The 16,836-nt window shown below is 42.2% G+C and overlaps 1 protein-coding gene across 1 annotated transcript; it reads right to left on the bottom strand.

The window, feature by feature from the left end:
- Window positions 1-5,742: 5,742 nt before the first annotated feature.
- Window positions 5,743-16,766, bottom strand: e2f1 (E2F transcription factor 1). Its single transcript, XM_063209542.1, has 7 exons — window positions 15,938-16,766; window positions 15,546-15,651; window positions 13,207-13,435; window positions 12,251-12,403; window positions 9,756-9,870; window positions 7,985-8,183; window positions 5,743-6,755 (listed from the first exon to the last, which is right to left on the bottom strand). Exons 1-7 carry the CDS (start codon window positions 16,178-16,180, stop codon window positions 6,526-6,528), a joined length of 1,275 nt encoding a protein of 424 aa, XP_063065612.1. The 5' UTR covers window positions 16,181-16,766; the 3' UTR covers window positions 5,743-6,525.
- Between the last annotated feature and the right edge of the window lie 70 nt (window positions 16,767-16,836).

Raw genomic sequence — 16,836 nt, 5'->3', positions numbered from 1 at the left:
TGATCATGGGTTAACTTCCGGTGAAATTCAGAAAAATGTGTCATATTAAAAGTCGGTCAGACCCAGGCGTTTCAGATCTGTCCTAAGTCAAAAGAAGTGAGAAAAAAATCTTTTTTTTTCAACTTTCACATACACTTACAATTTTCCCAAATTCTTCAATAATTCCCTTCTTCTCCAAAATGATCTAAATTGGGCCTACTTTTTTGGTTGTTGTTTTCCGTTACGCTTTAGCAATACATAGGCTAGGCCTATGATTTCTTTTGTAAGGGACAGCAGGGATTTTTTATTTGCATGGTTAGTTACGGTACCTTCAACTTCTCATCGGCATCGGCAGTGGTTCATTATCTTGTGTGTGTGTGGGGGGGGAGGCATTTGACTAGATTTGCCTAATGTAGTCCTCCTCTGTTTGTGTGTGTGTGTGTGTGTGTGTGTGTGTGTGTGTGTGTGTGTGTGTGTGTGTGTGTGTGTGTGTGTGTGTGTGTGTCTGTGTGTCTGTGTGTTGTGTGTGGAGGTAGGCCAGACCGCTAGCGCTAGAAACAGAGTGGGAAACATGACAGCAGCTGACCCAACCACCAAACTGCAGACATTCATACTGAGAGAGAGAGAGAGAGAGAGAGAGAGAGAGAGAGAGAGAGAGAGAGAGAGAGAGAGAGAGAGAGAGAGAGAGAGAGAGATGGCTTGATGCCCCCTGCCCCACCTGATGGGTAACATGTTTTTACTTTCCCACACAACAACACTGATAGTTCAATAAACAATCATGATGTGGAAAAACACCTAAAAACATAGCTGACCGGCCTCCCCAAACGTCCTTGCATAACTCCTGATTTCTAAAAAGAGGGTGATCACAGAGTCAGAGTCCCAGACACTACTGCTGCTGCACCTACATCTACCATCAATATTGCTGCTACGGACACCAGTGACAGACAGGACGTTGTACTGTTGAAGGTAAGATCAATATTTCTTTCACTTGGTAGTCTTAAAATATGAATAACAGGGTTTTTATTTCTCAAAAATATTATCTCTGTGTAATTGTTCTTTGAGAGCTATATTATTATTATGTGTGTGTGGTTGTGTGTTATGTCAGTATTCTTATTGCACACTGTGTGTGTGTGTGTGTGTGTGTGTGTGTGTGTGTGTGTGTGTGTGTGTGTGTGTGTGTGTGTGTGTGTGTGTGTGTGTGTGTGTGTGTGTGTGTGTGTGTGTGTGTGTGTGTGTGTGTGTGTGTGTGTGTGTGTGTGTGTGTGTGTGTTAGGGTGCATCAAACGCCCCTCGAAAATGAAAACTTTGCAATACTCCACTCTGCTCTTGCAGTAGTTCCTTTGCACTATCATACCTCCCTTGTACATTTCTAGCAAATTTGATTGATGTTAAAGGGTGGCACAATAAATTTGACATTTTGAATGGTACTGAATGGGCATTTTTAGCTAAATCTGTGCAAAGTGTTGTTTGAGACTGTTTTGATCAAAAACAGTGAGAACAGTCATTTGGAAGAACGCTCTAGTTGCCTTTCCACTGCGCCAGGACATCAAAACCCCCCAAAATGGCTAAATAATGGATACATGGGTGTTCGAACATGGCTAAAAGATTAGCAAATGGGGCCTTAAGCCATGCTGAAGGAAGGCTCTAAAAAACAGACACAGGAAATTTCAAATTTGGTAAAGCGGAAATGGAACTGGAGCATTCTTACAAATGATTCTCTTGGCTAATTTTGACCAAAGTAGTGCAAAAACACACTTTTCAAGGATTTGGCTAAAATAGCCCACCCACTGCCATTCAAAATGTCAAGCATAGGGTGCCACCCTTTAAAATTAACCAAATTTGTTAAGATTTTTACACAGGTGTTATGTTTATACAAAGGAACAATTATTCAAAAGCAGAGCAGGATTTTCAGACGTCGGGGCGTTTGATGCACCCTAATGTGTCTTGTATTGCACATATCTATATCCGTGTTTGAAAAACTGCACGTGTCAGTGTGTATTGTCTGTGTGTATGAATGTGTCAGAGATGTGTGTGTGTGTGTGTGTGTGTGTGTGTGTGTGTGTGTGTGTGTGTGTGTGTGTGTGTGTGTGTGTGTGTGTGTGTGTGTGTGTGTGTGTGTGTGTGTGTGTGACAGGGGCGCTGATAAAAATGTTGGGCCCCATGAAAGATTCAAATTTTGGGCCCCCAAAATGACAAATTATGTTATCAGCGTCCTTCCAGGGCCCTGTCAGAGCTGTTGGGTCCTTAGAATCTGTAACACCTTACCCCCCCTCGTGGCACCCATGGTGTGAGAGAGAGAGAGAGAGAGAGAGAGAGAGAGAGAGAGAGAGAGAGAGAGAGAGAGAGAGAGAGAGGATAGGAAGAGATTTTAAATTGGCACACACACATTGGTGGAACATGCCTGTGTAACACTCATACAATTGTGGACATTTTTTATGAATAAAGAAGCTAAAATGTGAATGCTGCTTAGCATAACCTGAAGTCAATATTTTAACATTTTAGTTAGCAGCTCAGTAAGGATTCTTTCCGGAGTAAGCCACTCAGAATCTGTTTTATTTTCAGTGACTTGGAAGATGAGGGCTGCCATCTCCCTGCTGGTGCTGCTGCTCTCCATGTGTGGAGCTCAGACTGGGAGCACCCAGACTGAAGTCCAGACAGAGAGCACTGTTGCTGGAGTCTCTACCCAGTTGGACGTCTCTGCTGAGCTGAAGGAACTCAGAGACATGGTGGTGAACCTGAGATCAACATTACAACATACTTAAGATTATTGGGAGCTGACGATGACGCAATGAAACAAAGGCTGGCAGTCAGTGAGACTAAGGTTGAGGCTCTGGAGAGCGCGCTACAGGACACCAAAGCAGAAATGAAGACTGAGGTGGACAATCTGAAGAAGGAAAATGCAGCACAAGAGGTAGAGTTGGCAGTAGCGAAGACCCGACTGGCAGCTACTGAGACTGAAGTAGAGAACCTGAAGATGGACAGCACATGAGCAGGAGCTGGCTGCTCTGAAGACCAGGCTGGCTGCTAGTGAAACTGCAGCAGATGACCTGAAGGTGGAAAAAGCAGCACAAGAGGCAGAGCTGACAGCAGTGAAGACCAGACTGGCAGCTACTGAGACTGAAGTGGAGAATCTGGAGAACGAGATCAAAGCAGCACCCAAAGTGGCCTTCTCAGCAGGTCTGAGGGAATCTGGCAATGGATACACAGAGGCTGGGAGTAGTGACCTGAACTTAGTGTTCAAGAGTGACATCACCAATGTAGGACAGGCCTACAGCAGCACAACTGGCTTCTTCACAGCTCCAGTCAGGGGGGTCTACTACTTCAGGTTCACTGTTAAAGATAATCTTAACTCACGCTCCATGAATATCAGGATGCATAAGAATGGAGAGGAGCTCATGGGCCTGTGGGAGTATGAGACTGATGGACAGTCCACCTTTCTGTCCAGTGGCCTGACTCTGCAGCTGGAGAAAGGAGATGCGGTAAATATGGTGCTACCAGGAAACAACAGGCTCTATGATGATGTTAATTATAGCCACAGCAACTTCAGTGGCTTCCTGCTCTTCCCTCTCTGATCGCCAGAAGATCACCATGACCACTCACCATTCATTTTGGAGATTATTTGATTGAGAAATGATCAATGTAAATCATTATCATTTGTTTAAAAAGTTTACATGTAAATCCTCATGATGATCAAATAAATTTCGCAAATGTAATGACGGCTTTTTTTAACGCATCACCATCACACCACAAACTGCTTTAGTGAGGATAAGAAAATCATGACAGGATTGGAAAAAAAGACAAGTAAGAGAAGTAAGCCTCTAGCATTTTATTAAAAGCTGTGTACAGAGATGATTTCATTGCAACCTTGAAATAAAAACAGAGACCCAAAAACAGACAAATAATACATGATGGGTAAAGATTTAAATAAAAATAACAGACATAACATCACAAAGAATTTGAATTATCATAATTTTATCTCCTGAAGTAAACATAAGCGCATGCAAAGTAACTAACAACTTTTTCTGGTGATCTACAAACCCCATCGATTCAGCAGACGTGTCAGATTTTAAATTCATTCGCAAGTGACATCAGTTGCAAAATTCCACCCTTGATGGATAAAAAAAAAATGTTTTTCATGAAGGTTAACCTCTAAACTACATACAGCCCCTGAAACATTCAATTCCTCTTCCTGCAGCTCCCACTTTCAATAGGAATATTTCCATTTGTTTTGCAGATATTTTAAAAATATAACACCCACAGTGGAAGCATCTATAAAAAACATCTTCAAAACGGTTTGAATAAAGTGTCTATGTTAAGCGATTCAACCACAGCTACATTTAAAATTGAATTTAAAAATAGCTAATCTACAACAAACAATCCAGTTTGTTGCTTTGCATGCGCTGTACAATTACATAATAAAAACACAAGGAAGAAAAACAACAAGATATCATACTAGAAATGCACTCAGAGAGCACAGACCTCCGCCAAGGAAGCTGTTTGATAGAACATTTGACTACAGTATGTTACGCCCTATTTTTATTATTTTAAGTCTTTCTCCTTTCTTTTTGTGGAGTTAGAAACTGGAATGTCATATTCACCCTGTCCCGCAATTCAATTTGTGGTCACTAGGGGCATCTAGATTTCTAGGATAGCAATGATGAAGAATCTTTTCAAAAATCCTGGTTCCGGTTTGTGATCACCACCGGATCCCCACCAAAATGTAATCACTTGTTCCTTTGGTTATTTCCAACAACTCCACAAAGTTTCATCCAAATCCGTTCAGAACTTTTTGCTGACAGACAAACAAACAAACAAACAGAGAGACAAACAGACACACAAACCAATGTGACTGAAAACATAACCTCCTTGGCTGAGGTAATAATTAGATTACATGGAATAGTAAAATAGCTTACACCCACTGAACAATATTTACAGTGCATTTACCTCATGACTCCTAGTCAAAGCGCAAGTAATGTGCAACATAGCATGATGTGTAACATAAGTGATTTTAAGTGCTACATATTCCCAAAGCAATTAAAACTACGGTAGTTCATCATCATCCAGGCTAAATTGTCGGTTGAAACCTGAATGTGTAAGCCTTCTGTTGGCATGGAGGTTGGACAAAGATGTCTCAAAGAATAAATGAATGAATTCAGAGTGACACTATATATCTGCAAAATGTATTCATATTTTTAACTTTCTTCTTCACTGCTCACAAGTAGAATGTCTTCACTGGGTTCCCTGTGAAACAATACTGAGCTTTGTGTAAATGTGTGAAGGCAGTGTATGGCCCAATCAACTGAATGATAATGGATGTCTTCAGCGTTTTCCACATACACTGAAGACTTGACACCTTTCGATTAATTGCACCCTGTTTTGTGTAATTGAATTTAACAGTTTTTCAAATAAGATTGTCAATGTAGGTCACTATTAGGCACTCAAACATCTACGGACATCAGAAATACATTAAACATCTCCACATTTTAGAGATGTTTTGCTCAGTTATTGAAACAGCTGGGAAACAAAATTGCAGCAGGTAATAATGAGTAGTTATGCAGTTAGTAACATTAATGTGATGCAGAAGTAATGTGATGCAGTATGGTTATGATTACTCAAGCCCAAGCCATCAGTTAGTATTTTAAAACTAACTGAAGCACTTTAAAGGACACTGTTGCATGTGTGGAACTATACCAACTCTGCCATGGCTGATTGTCTATAAAACCTTTTAATTTATAATGAACAGTCTTTGTTGGTTGGGTCTGTTTGCTACTGGAAGCTTATTAAAGGATCAATGCGCTATTTTGAACATTAAGCCCCTTTTTCTGAGGTGTCTGCAATGTTTAGAGTACCCCTCACCGGTTTTTTTTAATGTTTGTTGCCATCTCCGTAATTTGGCTAATTTGGATTTTGCCTTAACCAGGTTTATAATGGCCGTCTAAAGGCATATCCATATCTGTTCTTAAAATCACCCTAAACATTTTACAGCGGCAAACATCAAATAGACAGTGAGGGGTACTCTAAAACATTGCAGACGACTCAGAAAAGGGGCTTAATGTTCAAAATAGTTCACTTGTCCTTGAGAATTAGATCTATGGTTATTGAAAATGTTAAAATGACAAGAGATGTGAGTGAACCTGTTCCAAATTTGTTAAATGAAATAATTCTATGAGTAGAACTACATTGAAAGTACCACTTCAATTGTACTTGGACATAGCTGAGGTATTTCAGACTAATGTTCTAACTCGAATTTTAAATAAATGTATTTATTATTTACAAAAAAGCTATTTAGAATTTTAATTCTAAATATACACTGTCTTCCAGGAAAAAATATATAAAGTTTTAATCTGGTAATGCATTGAGTCTTAATTAATATACAAAACATGTCTAATTTGTCCCATGGCACATAAATGTCCTGCATTCAGGGATTTTACCTTCCAATGAACTCGAAACATACATTCAATACTAGCCTGGTACTGCCCATCCCATTATACTACCGAGCCAATATTTTGGCGGAAGTACTGTACGTAGGATGGCACCGAGGCTAATTCAAAACTCCAATGAGCCCAATTCCCCAAAATTACAATCGAATAGTTCGTTAATGCCTTCGTTCTCCTCCAGGCCGAAGTGGTAGTCCTGGCTCAGGGGGGGTGAGAGGCTGATGAAGCTGCTAGTGGGGAAGTTGAAGCAGTCCAGGCCATCGTCTAACAGCAGGTCAGAGGACTCCAGGTGGGAGAAGTCAAAGTCAGGTACGGGGTTGTCATTCAGGAAAGGGGCATCTGCAGGATCAGAAAAACAAAGACAGTATTGAAGTTGCATTTGGCGAACTGACAGTATCGTAAACTTCTCACATTAATAAGACTTTGAGGTTTGAGTCATGTTTATAACCCAACAGACAAAAACATGGTGCCGCGTCTGAAAAGAAAAGCAGTATCAGAAAGTGTCACCGGAGCTCGTTAAAGAGACCGCAACTATTACGTGAAGTGCAACATTAAAGATGATGAACAGACAACATAACACATAACAGAACACGTACAGGAAAGTGTATTAGGCCATGAGTGTTGAGTCAAAAGATATATGCACCTGGTTTAAATCTGTCTAACCAAGACATGGACATTAATTCCTTCTGCTCCTGTGACTCCTCTAAATCAACAAACGAGTAGCCTACAAAACAAAAACACCCCTAGTGGCAGCAAATGCAATTCACTGGTCTAGTGAAAATTCATTGGGCTTTAAAATGGATGCTCCTAAGACTGGACAACATATCAAAAGCATCATGTTCAACATCCTGTTCATTCCTCTGATTGGTTGTATGGTATTGGTTGACATGCAGGCAACCTTTGAAAGGTTACCTTTATTATCACTTCCCATGCCTATGACAAAAAATATATATTTTTTGTCTTTTTTTGATAGGACAGTGTGAGCGAATTGGGAGAGAGATGGGGAGGGGTCAGCAAAGGACCTGGGCTGGGAATCGAACCCGGGTCAGCCGCATGGCAGGCGAGTGCCCTACCGGTTGGCCACGGCAGGGCCTATGACAAGTCTTTTAGACCCTACCTCGTCTTCATGTGGGTCTAGCACGGCTATGCAACAACCTAATAACTACCGAGCTATAATGGGAGGTGCTAGTACCTAAGGACAGCGGGGATGAGTCTGCTATAATGGGAGGTGCTAGTACCTAATGACAGCGGGAATGTCTACAGAGTTTTAATGGGAGGTGCTAGTACCTAATGACAGCGGGGATGGCTACAGAGCTGTAATGGGAGGTGCTAGTACCTAAGGACAGCGGGGATGGCTACAGAGCTGTAATGGGAGGTGCTAGTACCTAATGACAGCGGGGATGAGTGCTATAATGGGAGGTGCTAGTACCTAATGACAGCGGGGATGAGTCTGCTATCAATGGGAGGTGCTAGTACCTAATGACAGCGGGGATGAGTCTGCTATAATAGGAGGTGCTAGTACCTAAGGACAGCGGGGATGAGTCTGCTATAATGGGAGGTGCTAGTACCTAAGGACAGCGGGGATGAGTCTGGTGCGGATGAAGAGCAGGCGGTCGGCTCTGGTGACGCCGTCTGAGGGGGACCCGTCTGCCTGGGGGAGGGCCGCACTTGGCCGTCCTTCACCGGGCTGCAGGCCTTCGAGCTGTCTTCAGGACACAGGAACACGTCCACTGGGCCACGGGAACTCTTCAAGGCCACCTGGTAACCCTGCAGCCACACCAATGGAGAGACAGAGGGGAAACGGACACTGAAAATGAAGCTCTTCAAGGGCATCACTACATTAAATTAAAGGGACACTGTGTGAGATTTTTAGTTGTTTATTTCCAGAATTCATGCTGCCCATTCACTAATGTTACCTTTTTCATGAATACTTACCACCACCAAGTATTCATTATGACTGGGAACATTTTTCATACATGAAAAGGGGATCTTCTCCATGGTCCGCCTTTTGAATTTCCAAAAATAGCCATTTTTAGCTGCAAATATGACTCTACTTGGACCATACTAGAAAATATTTGTTTATTACTTAGAAAACTTTCATGTAAAGATTTAATTTGGCAATAGGCAGCCCAGTTTCAATGAGCAGCGTAGTTGCAGTACCTTTTGTGACCATTACCTGCACAGTGTCCCTTTAAGAGAAACGGGAGCTTGGTATGCTGACTTTTCCGTTTTCGAGTGTCTTTGCTAGTCCTGCAGCCATAACTTTTTGAGATGGATGTGCTTGTTTTTTTGCTTTGTTAAACTTGGAGACAGAAGGGAAAACCATTTTAGCTTTAGGGTTTACTGAGTTTACCGGAGGCTGTGACATGGTCACAGGGCCGATATGCAAGTGTAATGGAAATGTATCCTCAAATGATGAACTTGCAGTACAGTACAGGACTAGTCACTAGAACTAGTAACTTATGGGCTAGTAAAACAAATCAGCTCTTCAAGACAACCTGGTAACCCTGCACAGTGCACACACCAGTGGAGAGACAGAAGGGAAATGTATAGTAAAAAAGCCGCACTCCCGGATCAGTTTCTTGCAGTTTTAATACTGGTTTAGCATGGCAGACAGACAGACTTTTCGACCTAGGTTTTACTATACATGAACTTTGCTGTTTGCTCGCACCCAAAGACCTTGTAAGAAACATTTCGGAGTTGAGCGCTCTTTCTCTACTAAGAGACAGAAGGGAAAACCATTTTAGCTTGATGATACGATAGTACTTTTGTCAGTGTACACTGAAATTCATTTTGCATCCCTGATGCAGACTCGTTTAAGACAGAACATACACACATAACATCACATGACTATTGCACATGTGCCATGCTCCACATACATACTAAGCACTAACTGACAAAAACAGACAGAGGACAGAGGCCAACTGTAAATACAGACATATAACAATACATACATACAGTACATACATTATATACATTAGGGTTTACTGAGGTTACGGAGGCTCTGAAATGGGCACAGGGCCGATATGCAAGTGTCATGGAAATGTGTCTTCAAATTGTGAACTTACAGTTCAACACTAGTCATTAACTTATGGGCTAGTAAAACAAAGTTTGCATGAAAGCATTTGGACTGCAGTTCAATTGTGTTTGCTAAAACGTGGAAAACACTTAAACAGGGCTGATAAGCAAACACCATGCATATGCCCTCAAATGTAGAACTAGTCTCCAACTTACAGGTTAATAAGAATAAAGCTTCTTTGTAATAACTTGGGATGCTATTGGGCATGGGGACATTAATTAAGGCATCATATTTTAAGAGAAGTAAAGAGATGATCTTACCTCACTAGGTTCAGAGACATGCAGCTGGGTGTCCGGGGGGGCTTTGACCACCATGATCAGCTGATCTTTCGAGTTGACTATGTTGCCTAGATCCTGGCACGTGACATAGCTTAGCGTGATGTCAAAATAAGGAAATGACACATAACGAGAGTTCGCATATCAATCATGCAGCACATGTACTACTCTACACTGTGTGCAGAATTATTAGGCAAACATGTTTTTTGACCATATCGTCCATTTTATGCATATTGTCCGTCACCACCCTTTATGGACATGAAACACCTATTGGATTTAAGCATTCCAGGCCATGCATATCTGTATAATAAGAGACGGTGTGATCAAAGGAGCCCAATACCCTATATCAGGGCAAAATTATTGTGCATAATTATTAGGCAACTTTGTTTTCCTCTGGGAAAATGGGCCCAAAAGAGATCTAACAAACTCTGAAAAGACCATAAACAATTTTGAAGTCTTCCAGAGGGGTGTGGCTGTCTTTAAATATTGATCACATCCATCTAATGCACCGTTACAAAGCCATCAGTGTTACATGGAACGTGCTCACAAAGTAACTGGCAGATTGAGGAGAATTGAAGATGAAACTACCACAAAAGTATTGTCCTGCATTTCTGCTATATTCCAGAACTGAAACATACTTCGAGTGTGCAGAAGATCATTGTATTCAGCACTCAGAGACATGGCCAAGGTAAAACAGGCTGAAACATGAAGACCACTCTTCAACTTCGACAGTTTTCAATGGTTTTATGAACTAGTGGAAGTGACTGTTAATATACCAGGTAGATGAGCCTATGGCTAGATCAGTAATGGGCACACTCAGATGAGTTTCTGAGTTCCACTCAAATGCCAGCAGATTACTGCATAAATACCATTGTCTTTTTAAACGATGCAATTTTTTCCTCTCAAAGATCCTGCGATGGGCTCATTCACACTGTTTGTCAAGAGTAACTTTCCCAAGTCCATAATACCTTTGAAAACTCTGTNCCCAGTCGTGCCAATTTCAACACAGCCACATCCCTAGAAGACTTCAAAATTATTTATAGACTTTTCCGAGTTTGTTAGATCTATTTTCTGGCCCGTTTTCCCAAAAGAAAACAAAGTTGCCTAATAATTATGCACACCTGATATAGGGTGTTGGGCACCTTCGGCCACACCCCCATCTTATCATACAAATATGTATGACCTGGAATGCTTAAATCCAATAGGTTTTCATGTTCATAAAGATTGCTGTTGGAAAATATGCCTAAAAAAGACATTATGGTCAAAAAACATGTTTGCCTAATAATTCTGCACACAGTGTATACTTGGCAGGAAACAGCTCCCACAGAAGATGCAGTCATGAAGGTGTACGCATCGCAACACAGTGCTTCCAGTACCCGTAACGGCCAACCCTACTTGTTGTATGCTATGATTATCGGCCAACCCTACTTGTTGTATGCTATGATTATGGCCTCGATTGTAAGTCGCTTTGGGTAGAAGCGTCTGCGAAATGGAATGGAATGGAGCAGCAATGGAACAATAAGTTCCAGACATGTAGGTGGTAAACCGCTGCCTAAAACGTCTATATAAGGATGTATATTTTCTCTATTATTACTATTATTATATTTGAAGAGTTCAGATGCAAAGCCCCTTAAGTGCCTTTTCAGAAAATAATCTTAATTCATTTTTATTTAATACAAAGCTATCAAAATTGCACATTTTTTTTATTTTATTTATGTAATATAACTATTTATATGTATTATCAGTACATGAATGTAAACCAAACCAACAACGGGGTTCTCTAAAAATGTAGAAGTGCAGGTCTTCAGAAATGGAGTTAGGGCGTTTTGCATCTGAACTCTTCATTTTGTATATTGTTTATTCGACAGGAAAGTAGAGAATAGACAGGAAGATACCTGAATACAGCCAGAGAGCTGTAGGGTTCATAAATGACGAAGTCTGGAATCGAACGCGGGTCCCCAAGGATAATCATGCCTGCATATGGTACGGGCATATAGGAACAGTGAGCCAGAGCACTACCCTAAAAGGATATTTGAAGGGTTTATTTGCAAAACTGTGTATCTCCATTTTTTGACTTTTGCATTTTATTATTGGAAATGACTGTTCAGAGGTCATATCATCCATGTGTGAATTCTTACCAGTCAAATATTTTGAGAACATACTTTTTTAAGCTATATAAAATGCATTTTGTAATGTATTTCAATGGAATGCCCAGTTCAAAAATGTCAATTTCCCAACATTCTATAAAATGGAGATACACCGTTTTGCAAATAAAGCCTTAAATTTTCTTGCCCTACCATGGCTCTAACGGTAGGGCACTCGTCTGCTATGCGGCTGACCCCGGTTCGATTCCGGCCAGTAACCTTTGCCAACACTACCCCATCTGTCTCTCTCCCCACTCGCTTCCTGTCATAGTCTTCACTACCCAATCTCGAAATAGAGGCAAAAAGACAGAAAAAAAGAAAGACTAAAAAGGATATTTCTTGTTGCGTGGGTCTTCTGTCAGCAGCTGCAGCTGCAGTTCACACTTGCTGATGAGCTGGTCCAGCTTCTCCTCGGCGTCCGTCAGCTCCACGAGCTCCTTCTGCAGCTGCTGATGGCGCTGGATGGACGGACGGTCCCTACAGTTCCCCCTGCAACAAAATCAGGACTTCACTTACTTACACAGTACAGACCGCATAGATATCAGGTCTGATCCACTCAACTCAGAGGTGCGTTTCTCAAAAGAGTAGTTGTTAGCCAGTTAGCAACTTCACTTGGGTAGTTGCCAATGGGAAATTACATTGCAAACAGCAAAGTAACTAATGTAGTTAGCAACTATGGTTTTGAGAAATGCAGCCCAGAAGGACAGCCGTGGCCTAACGGTGTGTGCCCGAATAGTTAAGGAGGTGGTCGCAAGACCAGAGATTTGCAGGTTCAGAAGACAGATCAAAACAAAACAGCTAAATGGTCAAAAGGTGTGTGGGAGTTTTTTCAAATTGTCTGATGAGTGACCTTCTGCCATCTCCTATACACCTGCCCCCCCCCCCCCCCCCCCCCCCCCCCCCAACCCCACACACACACACACACACACACACACAAATTCAACATAGTCATTGGCGCCATACGGCAGCCTCCAGAGCTGATGTGGGAATGTGTAGGTGTACAGTATGTGCATTTTGAAAGCGCTAGGAATTCAACTTTATAGTTGTGATACTGCGCTATAAATACATGTATTGCATTGTATTGTTAGGAATTGGCAATTGTTATTCTGGTAACAACTAACATAAATGTTGTTTAGTTAAACTGCACATTGGAGACTGGTCAAACGCAATTTCAAACTTCTCTGCTAACCCTGTTACATAGATTTCTGACAATAAAGTATACACTTGACTTGACTTGAAAACAAGGGGTGTGTGTGTCTAAACTCCACTCCACCAGACTGCGTGTGACTCACAGCCACTGGATGTGGTTCTTCGACTTTTTGGAGACCAGCTGTATTCCCTCCAGTACGTTGGTGATGTCGTAGATGCGGCGCTTCTGCACGTCCAGCACCTGCGAGGCCAGGTTGAGGTCCACCACCCCGTCTGGAGACTGGGACAGCAGATCCAGGAAGCGCTTGGTGGTCAAGTTCAGAGAGGTGTCATAGCGGGACTTCTCTGTGGCCTTCTTATGACTATTATCAACTGGGAAAAAGACAAACGATGAACAGAATTAAACCCCTTAGTGCAGAGCCTATGTTAAAAACCCTTACCATGGGGGGCGCTGTGGTGCAGCGCACTAAGCCCCCCACACTTGGGCTTGCATGCCCATGGGGACCCCGGTTTGAGTCCGGCAGGGGTCATTTCCCAACCCTACCCCATCTCTCTCTCCACACTCACTTCCTGTCGCACCTTCACTGTCCTATCCCAAATAAAGGCCAAAAAAGCCCATAAAAATATCTTTAAAAAAAAAAAAAAAACACCAAAATTATAATGGCTATGTCTTAATCTGTTACTTCAGGCTCTCTGTGATGTCATAGTAATGTTGTGATGATGTAGTTGAGCATTTTCAGCAAATAGTCAATAGGCGACCCCATCTGCAGTAAGAGGCTACAAATGTATTCTTGTTATTGTTATAAGAGGTGGACTTCTCATTACTATCAACTGTGAAGAAGAGAGATGGTTAAAGGATAGCCTTTTGGTGCAGCACAAATGTGACCGTCATTGATTCAAATCACTGTTTGCTAAAAACAAAACAACTACATCATAACAACATTGCTGTGACATTAGAGTCTTGAGGAAAAGACTGTCAGGGGAACACTGAAAAGATTTCAATGTCATAATACTACACTACTACAATATTACAGAGAGTCTTAAGTAGAATATATTACAACAACTTTGTCATTGCCAAGTTGTGTGGTCGGCCGGGTCAATATGTAAGATGGGCAACCCTGTGTGACATTGCTGTAGGCCAGAGGTGTGCAAACTCAGCCCAGGGGGCCACATGGGCCCACTGAGCCGTTTCATGTGGCCCGCAGAGCATTTACAAGACAGAAAACGTTTAAATCCAAATTCATATGGTTACTCAACATTCTTAAAATGGCCACATAAAACACAGGTCTTGTGAACTTAAAGTTAACCAAGTACATGGGCTATATCGAAATACATTTTACATATGAGCAGGAAAGGCAAAGCTGACAAATTATGTCACTGCACACTATTTCTTATTATTGACATGGGGCAAACTGCATTCAATATCTGGCCCTTCAGTTAATATTCTTCACCTAATGTGGCCCTTAGTCCAAAATAATTGCCCACCCCTGCTGTAGGCCCACGGTAGCCACGCCTCCCATGCCGCTGATGGGGTTACAGTGGGCCTACTGCCATGTCACACTAGCCTGGTTTTACCACACCACATTAATTACTTCGTGATTCATTTTTCGTCTGGATCCTCGATGCCCTGGAACACTTGGTTGGGAAGAGTGAGCTCAGCACTGGTCTGAAATGAGTGGACCAATCGCTGACAGTTGACTTTCATGACGGATGTTGTTATCTGCCCAAGTGCGTTCGCTCATTGGCCCGCCGTCTGGAGGACGACTAAACCCTCCCCAGAGAAGTGTAATCAGACCATTCGTGGATTATGAAGTAATTCAACATGTCTGGCCTGTTAGGCTGATTTCAGACTGGGGCTATTTCTCAAAAGTGTATGAGCCTTGGAAGTGTGTGAGACTAATTAGTCACGCCCAGTGATTGGGTACTCTGCAGAGTTCACCAAAGAGTACCTGGGCATGATTACGAAGGCTGATACACTTGGAAGGGTGCACACTAGAATTTGAGAAATGGCCAGGGTCACCCATCTTCCATATTGGCCCGCCTGACCACACAACATGTTATGTGCCGACTTAAGAGGCTATGTTGTCTATTGACTAGTACAGTGTTTCTCAACCTTTTTTTAGGCGAGGCACCCTTTCAATTCATGAAAAATGTCAAGGCACCCCAAACCAACAAGCCGTAACATGGCTTTGCATCCGATATCACACAAGCTTGAAAAGTAACACATTTGGAGATGTCACACCACACGACCTACGTTCAAAGTTGCAGCTGACAGGGGCGACCTATATTTACTTTATTGTGCGTAAATGGCAGATGAAAGATTCCACTGGCTAACATTAACTTATCAATTTAGACAAATATGTATTATATTACATCATTTATTTATCTGCCACTTCTCCGCGGCCTGCGGCACCCCAGGGTGCCCCGGCACCCCTGTTGAGAAGCACTGGACTAGTAAACATTGAGGGCACACCTGGCCTACCTCTGTGTGGTGCTGGGGTACTCGGGGGCGGTGGGCTTGGAGGATGAAGACTTGCGGCGCTCACATGATACAGATGGTCATTATCCAGATCCAACCTCCTCTTCACCTGTAGTAAAGTGTTATTATAAACACATGGTGAAGTGGTAATAACATCACATCTTTTTAACACAATGACACACTGTAGTTCTAACATTTCTTACAGAAGCTGTAAATGTTGACCCACATTCATGCTTTCAGGTGTGGTTGTGTGAAACTTGTTAATAATATCCTTATCCTATGCTTATCTGTGTTTTTTAAAGTGGAAATAGGTCTCCAAGCATTCCTTGCACAGCCACAAAATAGCCCAACAAGTTCACCCTTTGAACTTGAACTTGAAAATGTAGGTCACCTACCGGTGGTCGATCCAAATGGGTTCTGACTTGACGCTCTTGACTTGATGACGTTTGAGGCGTGGCAACAAACAGAATGTTGGCGTTGACGGGTGGGGCGACCATGGGAACCTCGATATGACCCGGGGTGGAAATAATCACCACGGGATGGCCTCCCAAATCAAACGCCCCGCAGTTCACCAGGGACTCGAAATCAGCCAACAAGTCCTCTGAATTCTGAGCCGATAAATTGAGCGAGTCCGACATGCCTGAAACAGTCTTTAGGCAGGGTAAATAAAGAGTAATAACTGACCTCTCACACTGACACAACTCGGAATAACTTCCGCCAGTGATGACACAAAAAGGCACAAAAGCGATGGTCCCCGTTATGAAGTTGTTTAGAAACCAGATTTAGCATCATTATCACGTCTTCAGCTGATGACAGAATGCATAGCACATCATTAGGCTATACCGAGCCGTTTGGTTGTCAATATTTGTCGATATAATAGGCAAAAACTTGCGTCTCATATCACTCCACCACCATCAATATTTCTCCATTTCGAAAAAATTAAGCTCACTAAAGTCATCACCGTTACAATGTACCGAGTGGCCACGGTAGACAATTCGGTAGACCATTCTATCCACAGATTAGAACTCTTAAATGCGAACCACTCCAAAGCTGGAGCATCAAAGGTTCAGACAGCTATGACACAATTGTAACACTGTAATATTCCATGAGCAGTCGAAGAAAAGGCATTGCATTGCATTGAGTAAAAAGTAAAAGTGAAAAGAAATATGTAATCCCACCGGCTTCAACGTGTACATCCATTGACGAACGATTAATACAAGGCATTCCTTTGAAACTTCAGAAACATTGTTATTGTGTTACAGCTGGTATGACGTTATTTACGCGCCAAATCTTT

This window comes from Engraulis encrasicolus, chromosome 10 (genome assembly GCF_034702125.1).
Source record: "Engraulis encrasicolus isolate BLACKSEA-1 chromosome 10, IST_EnEncr_1.0, whole genome shotgun sequence".
In the NCBI taxonomy this organism is placed as follows: domain Eukaryota; kingdom Metazoa; phylum Chordata; class Actinopteri; order Clupeiformes; family Engraulidae; genus Engraulis; species Engraulis encrasicolus.
Note: the sequence above shows the minus strand (reverse complement) of the source record. Positions and strands in the feature narration are given on the sequence as shown.

Excerpts from the sequence above, each read along its gene's own strand:
- e2f1 (XM_063209542.1), bottom strand. The coding sequence starts at position 16,180 with ATGTCGGACTCGCTCAATTTATCGGCTCAGAATTCAGAGGACTTGTTG. Across the intron at positions 12,404-13,206 it reads AAGAACCACATCCAGTGGCT|GGGGAACTGTAGGGACCGTC; the intron begins GTGAGTCACACG and ends ATTTTGTTGCAG. Across the intron at positions 9,871-12,250 it reads GAAGACCCACGCAACAAGAA|GCTAAGCTATGTCACGTGCC; the intron begins ATATCCTTTTTA and ends TTTTGACATCAC.